The sequence below is a fragment of the Alosa sapidissima genome, chromosome 23 (genome assembly GCF_018492685.1).
Source record: "Alosa sapidissima isolate fAloSap1 chromosome 23, fAloSap1.pri, whole genome shotgun sequence".
In the NCBI taxonomy this organism is placed as follows: Eukaryota; Metazoa; Chordata; class Actinopteri; order Clupeiformes; family Clupeidae; genus Alosa; species Alosa sapidissima.
Window position 1 is genome coordinate 28,285,413 of NC_055979.1, and position 7,500 is coordinate 28,292,912.

Genomic DNA, 7,500 nt, shown 5'->3' on the forward strand with positions numbered 1-7,500 from the left:
TGGAAGCTGCAGGTCACGTCAAACACGTTCACAGCTGACGGTGGTTGTGCCTTGGGTTTAGATAATATTGATTGTTTGACTGGACATCACTGGTCATTGATTATGTGTGTGAGGTGTGTGTGTGCTGTATGGAATGGCACAGTTCATTGGTGAGTGTTGGTGAGTGCCTGCGTACATTTGTGCTTGTGTGTTTGGGTGTGAGTTGTACTTTTAGAAATGTTGTCAATCATTTATGTATTAATTTGTGTATGTGTGTGTGTTTCCTTGTCTGTGTGTGTGTGTGTGTGTGTGTGTGTGTGTGTGTGTGTGTGTGTGTGTGTGTGTGTGTATTTCCTTGTCTATGTATGTGTGTTTGTGTGCGTGCGTGTGTGTGTGTTTTCTTTGTGCGTGTGTGTGTGATTCCTTGTGTGTGTGTGTGGTGTGTGTGTGTGTGTCTGTCTGTATGTGTGTGGTGTGCACACCTGTGTGTGTGTGTGTGTGTGTGTGTGTGTGTGTGTGTGTGTGTGTGTGTACGCATGCGTGTGTGTGTGTGTGTGTGTGTGTGTGTGTGTGTGTGCGTGAGTGTGTGTGTGTGTGTGTGTGTGCGCGCGTGCGTGCGTGTGCGTGTGTGTGTGTGTGTGTCCCATAGCTGTGTGAGATGCTGGAGCTGCTGTTGACCCTGCTGCAGACGAGTGCAGCGCGGGACCAGCTCTTCCTGCTGCTGTTTGAGCCCGGCGCCGCCGACTCCTGCTACGCCCTGTTGCTTAGCAACAAACACTCTGACCGCCTCCGCCAGCTCGTCTTCAAGGTGGACACACACACACACACACACACACACACACACTAACTCAAAGTGGTTCTCACAGACACTAATAATTTTAGCTGATTGACTGAGTTTACTGTAATGTGCCTCCAAATAAAATGAGCTTGTTTTGTGTGTGTCTGTTTGTATGTGTGTGTGTGTGTGTGCTGCAGCTGTTTGAGCGCATGTTGAAGTGTGATCGTGTGTATGAGCGCAGTAAGCAGCGTCTGAAGCTGAAGGAGGTGGGCTACTCAGGCCTCACTCTCCTCTTCTCCGACTCACACATCACCCCAACCCTCGTCAACAGCCTCCCTCAACCAGGTGCTCAGCACAGGTGAGGTCACACCTCAACACCACACACACACCTCAACACCTCCTCAACACATCACACACACACTTGCACACCTCCTCAACACCATACACTCTCACCCCTGAACACCTGCACAACACCACACACACACACCTGCTCAACACCACACACACTCACCTGCACACCTGCTCAACACCACACACACTCACCTGAACACCTGCACAACACCACACACACACACCTGCTCAACACCACACACACACACCTGCTCAACACCACACACACTCACCTGCACACCTGCTCAACACCACACACACACACCTGCTCAACACCACACACACTCACCTGCTCAACACCACACACACTCACCTGAACACCTGCTCAACACCACACACACTCACCTGCTCAACACCACACACACTCACCTGAACACCTGCACAACACCACACACACACACCTGCTCAACACCACACACACTCACCTGCACACCTGCTCAACACCACACACACACACCTGCTCAACACCCACACACACTCACCTGCTCAACACCACACACACTCACCTGAACACCTGCTCAACACCACACACACTCACCTCAACACCTGCTCAACACCACACACACTCACCTGAACACCTGCTCAACACCACACACACTCACCTGAACACCTGCTCAACACCACACACACTCACCTGAACACCTTCACAGGCATGTCACACCTTAACACCACACACACACCTCATATTGTCCACCATGTGCCTAATATGGGTTAGTCGGACTTTCATTTCCTCTGTGTTTGTTCAGGTCAGGTTTCACCTGTGCAGCTCAGTCTCTGCCATATTGGCCCTTACTGCAGCCAAGCCCTCGAGCCACGTCATGGTTCTGTTGAAGGAGAATGTTCACCAAACAGAAATACGAAGTCTAGGTTACACACTGATCCTGTTATGTAAAATTACATTTTCTTTTTTCTAATATTAAATGGTCAGTTTGGCACAAGTTTCAGGGATGATTAGAAAGTTTGGGGGTGTTGCTAAGATTGGGGTTGAGGTCTTCAGTCACTGCTGACTCAGCAGTTTTATCAGCAACATTCCATAGCTGATGTTTTTAGTAAGGTCCCACCTTTGAAGGTTTTAAAATATCTTACTAGCATAGATTTTAAAAAACATATTTAAGCTTCTCTAACAAACAATGCTCTGGCCATTAAATAGCCTTAGTTGCTGAAATGGCCTTAAATTAAACAAACAAACAAACACACACACACACACACACACACACACACACACACACACACACACACACACACTGCTGACTCATGCTGCCTCCTCCTAGCCTTATAAAACGTGTCAGATGTGTGAAGCTGTTACTGAAAGCAGCATGTTGGGTACAGGGCAGCTTTCAAACAGGATGTTTCAGTGCAGCACAGTTTCAGTAGCCTCAGTTAGCCTCAGGCGCCCGCAGCCAAACCACAGCCCTGGGCAGTTAGCATCGCCTGCACACGTCCTATTTCTTTACTTGCTCAATAAACAAAGAATAAATAAATAAATAAATAAACAAACATGAAGCTTACAGTACCATCCACACATGTGTATTTCCCTCGTTTTAAAACATTTGAACAGTGTGTGGTGTGTGTGTGTGTGTGTGTGTGTGTGTGTGTGTGTGTGTGTGTGTCTGCTGAGTGTGAGCACACGTGTTGTATTTCCCTTTTTTAAAATGTCACCAAAGCAGTGTGTGTGTGTGTGTGAGAGAGAGAGAGAATGTCACCAAAGCAGTAACGTTAACTGATTGTGGCTCTGGGAGCGTCCTTGTCACTGTGCTCGCTGGCATGACTTGCTGTGGGAAACTTCGCTGTACACCCCATCAAGGCTAATGTTAGAGGGATGACATACCTGCACGCTGTACACCCCATCAAGCCTAACGTTAGAGGGATGACATACCTGCACGCTGTACACCCCATCAAGCCTAACGTTAGAGGGATGACATACCTGCACGCTGTACACCCCATCAAGGCTAACGTTAGAGGGATGACATACCTGCACGCTGTACACCCCATCAAGGCTAACGTTAGAGGGATGACATACCTGCACGCTGTACACCCCATCAAGGCTAACTTTAGAGGGATGAAATACCATTGCATCATACAACGAAGTGTATGTACCAAAGATTCTAGAACAGAGCTCCGCTCTAGAATCTTTGGTATGTACTAATGTGTGAGTACTCATGTGTACTGTGTGTGTGTGTGTGTGTGTCTGTGTGTGTATATTGAGTGTGTATTGAGTGTGAGTACTCATGTGTATGTGTGTGTGTTATCTCTGTGTGTCCCAGACGCTGTTATTAGCTATAAGGACCTGATGGCTCTGGTCCAGCTTTCCCACCGCACTGGACCCAAGGTCCGGCTGATCGTCTGCAAGAGGGTGAGCGGCAGGAATGCACCAATCACACGCAGGAACACACCAATCACACGCAGGAACACACCAATCACACGCAGGAACACTGATGCACCAATCACACGCAGGAACACACCAATCACACGCAGGAACACACCAATCACACGCAGGAACACTGATGCACCAATCAGACAGAGGAATGCTCAGATATTAGAATACTCACTCTGCAACAGCCTCAGTCTTTACACACACAAATGATAACAACAGATTGATGGGACTAAAGTAATTAGCCTATAATTACAATCTTGATATAATTGAATTATGGCATGGTAATTTTAAAAGTACTCACTCTCCCTCCCTCCCTCTCTCTCTCCATCCCTCTCTCCCTCGCTCCCTCCATCCCTCTCCCCCTTCATCCCTCCCTCTCTCTCTCTCTCTCCCTCCATCCCTCTCTCTCTCCCTCCCTTCATCCCTCTCTCTCTCTCTCCTCTCCTCCTCAGATCTACTCTCTGCTCCAGACCAATGCTGATGCAGCGCAGCAGATGGCCAAGCAGCTGTGTTGGCAGGAGACCCTGACGCGTCTGTTCCTGCGTCTGCCTGGAGGGGGCGCCAGTGGCAGCAGCGGTGGTGGGGACGGGGGGTCGGGCCGGGGGGACGCGGCCAGCCTGGGCAGCCTGGACCTGGGCAGGAACCACCTGGAACCGCCCTCGGACATCATGATGGCGTCCGGCCGCAGGACCCCCTCGGACGCTGGCGACCGCCGCTCCGTGGACAGCTTGGACGCTGCGGACGCGGGGGGGTCTCTTTGCGAGACGCCCGTCCGACCCTGGCCCCCGACGCCGGTCAAAGCTGGGGGCTTGACCCTTGACCTGTCCCTAGTGCACCTGTACGAGCAGGCGGACAGCGGCAGCCAGACGCCGGGGAGCATGACCAGTACCCCCGTCGCCCCTGGAGACCGCCAAGACCTTCCCAGGAGCCCCGGCGGCCGACAGGGAGAACAGCTCGTCACTGACCGATGACAGCTTCCTGTTCAGCGACAACATCTCGCTGGGAGAGTCCTTCAACAGCGCAGAGGTGAGATGGGAGAGATGACCGCGTGACGTGAGCTCTGATTGGCCAGTGTGAAGTATGTCTGGGCTCTGATTGGTTGAGACACACTTCCTGGTCTCTTCCTGGCTGTTGCTATGAAGGGCAGATTTCTGTTCCATTCGGCTGTCGAGTCGGCTGAGCTCTGGGGGTGGTTTAAATGTCACTGCACTGTGTGTGTGTGTGTGTGTGTGTGTGTGTGTGTGTGTGTGTGTGTGTGTGTGTGTGTGTATTTGTAAGTATCATTTAAGTGTGTGTGCTGGTGTGTGTCTGCTCTGAAGGGCACAGTCTATATGAATGTGTGGGACGAAGGAAGAGAGAGAGTGTGTGTGTATGAATGTGAGGGCATTCATTAAAGAGCGTGTGTGTATGTGTATGTGTGTCTGTGTGTGTGTGTGTGTGTGTATGAATGTGAGGGCATTCAATAAAGAGTGTGTAGGAGTGTAAAGAAAATTCACTTTGCCCTTTCTTTCATCATTAAAATCTGTGTGTGTGTGTGTGTGTGTGTGTGTGTGTGTGAGCGCATGTTGTGTGGGGTACAGCAGGATGTCCCGCAGAAGCTGAACTGATCCATTTGCCCTTTATAACTGACCAGGCTGAATGACTCAGCATCTCTCACTCTCTCTCTCTCTCTCATTCCCTTTCTTTCACACACACACACACACACACACACTCTTCAGTCTGTCAGTGCCTTCAATGACGTACGTATGCCTAATTGACCTGTCGCTAAGCCCCGTCCCCCCATTGTTACCGTGTGAAAACTCGGACAAACAAACTAGACTTGAATAGAAATACATTGTGGACAATGGCAGCTGACAGTATATGAAAGCAGGCTTTGAGGACGTTTTTGTCGATAAAAGGATTTACTTTTATCAAAAGGGACTTAATTATGCTATGGAGGGGTGTTTTCAAAACTTTAGAATACATACAAGGTGACAAGCAGTTGTGGCGAGTAGCCGTGCAAATCACCTGCAAAAACCACTGACGTTAATGCTAGCTAGCTAGCTAGCGGAAGATTTATACTAAGATATGTTAGGTTACGTTAATATTTGATGTAGTAAGAATATAGTAGTTGGTTAATGAGCATTTTCATCTTGGGATTTAACAGGGAACCTGTGCCCACGTTGTTGGCTTGGTAGCCTACATTATGTCGAGCTGTTGCAAACGCGAGATACGTCCTGTAGGCTACTGTTGATGAGAATATACCCCGTTTTCTAGCATCTCGGGGTACCGGCTATCAGTATTACACGTCCCCCATGCAAAACGTTTGACCATGGTTATCCGTCGGGGTTTTTTGAGTTAATAAACTCCATAAATAACCATTAATTTGTCATTTCATGCCTGCTCCCTGTTGTTTCCAATGGAGTTGTCCGAGCTGATGTCCGAGTCCCGTTGAGGCTGGACTGTCATTGGCTCATCAGCGTTCTAAGGGTGGCGCTTAGCGACATGTCAATTGCTCTCATATGGTTATCATATGATTCCCTGAACTCCATGGCAACAACAGAACCCCCATATTACTCCCCAGTAATACCAGAGAGGGTTCAAGCGGAGCGAGAGGCGCAAACGTTCGACAATTTCCGCGTTCGATTATTGCAAGGGGGAGGGGGGGAAATCCCCCTTTATGCAGACCAGAGTAAGCCCTTGCTGCACTAATGTCAATGGAGACTTGTGGAATTTTACCAATAAATTGGTCATTTTGTCTTTCTGGATTTGTTGAGGGTTTTTTGTAAAATTGTGTCATAATCTGTAAGTGTTTGGGATCATTTCAAGCCTAATAGTGTAATTTTTTAGTGTTCGGATTTGTAATAAAATAACTTAATATTAGACCATGCTGCTGCCAGTTACTGTCCGGTTGTTAGCATGCTAGCTAGCCTCTTAGCTAAAGGTAACATTTTAAACGGAGAAGTGTAATTTCTTTGAAATGACAACTAGCTGAATAACACTACTGACATTAGTTAAAGTGGATAGTCTATACTCAAGCGAATTTGCAACAGTATATTAAGTTTAAGCGAAGTCCTTCAACTACTAGTCACTTGTTAGCGCATAGCTGTATTGCCATAGCTACTACCATCCACTTGTATAGCATTTTAAGCTAGCGTTAGCTAGCTAGCTAGCTCGGTTCACATGACTAATTAAATTATTCATATCATTTCCTTAAGAATGATTCATTGGTATCATACATGATTATGGACAATAATACTGTGAACACAATTATGTTTATCTGTTGTTATTGCTTAATAAGAGAGAAAGTTTATTTAGTGATGTAGGGTGACACTCCCACTTATGCAGACCGGAACTGTCCGTTTTGCTCCCATAGTAACGAATTACGTTGCTCTATCTTGCTAGTAATCAAAGATCTTTGGTAATACTCTATGTACCAATAGAGTCAGTCAGGCCTCCATAATAATGTGTTATGGCACCAGAATAATAATGTTATCAGACTCAGGCCTCCATAATAATGTGTTATGGCACCAGAGTAATAATGTGTTATGGCACCAGAGTAATAATGTGTTACATGGCACCAGAGTAATAATGTGTTATGGCACCAGAGTAATAATGTGTTACATGGCACCAGAGTAATAATGTTATCAGCGTGCCAGCAGGAACAGACCTTCTGACCGATGCCACTAAAGTCTGAGACGAGAGTAGAGAGACACAGAGTCCTTTAGTCACCGCAAGCGTGTGTGTGTGTGTGTGTGTGTGTGTGTGTGTGTGTGTGTGTCCTTTAGTCATCGTGAGCCCTGTGTCAAATGACTCAGCTGGATCGATTTTAGAGTCGCAACATGACTTTTCCCCTTTCACTGCTTTCCTCCCTCTCTCTCTCTCTCTCTCTCTCTCTCTTCCTCTCTATCTCTCTTTCTTCCTCTCTATCTCTCTTTCTGTCTTTCTCTCAGTCTCTCTCTCTTCCTCTCTCTCTGTCTCTCTCCCCCCTTTCTTGTTC

The 7,500-nt window shown here is 47.6% G+C and overlaps 1 protein-coding gene across 1 annotated transcript in view; it reads left to right on the forward strand.

Annotated features, from left to right (window-relative positions):
- The window catches only part of nbeal1 (neurobeachin-like 1), a 64,462-nt gene that overhangs the window by 32,305 nt on the left and 24,657 nt on the right, over positions 1 to 7,500 (forward strand). Inside the window, 6 exon segments of the mRNA XM_042081718.1 lie at positions 629 to 787; positions 955 to 1,092; positions 1,094 to 1,115; positions 3,412 to 3,500; positions 3,974 to 4,411; positions 4,413 to 4,547. Coding sequence (XP_041937652.1) covers positions 629 to 787; positions 955 to 1,092; positions 1,094 to 1,115; positions 3,412 to 3,500; positions 3,974 to 4,411; positions 4,413 to 4,547 — 981 coding nt within the window.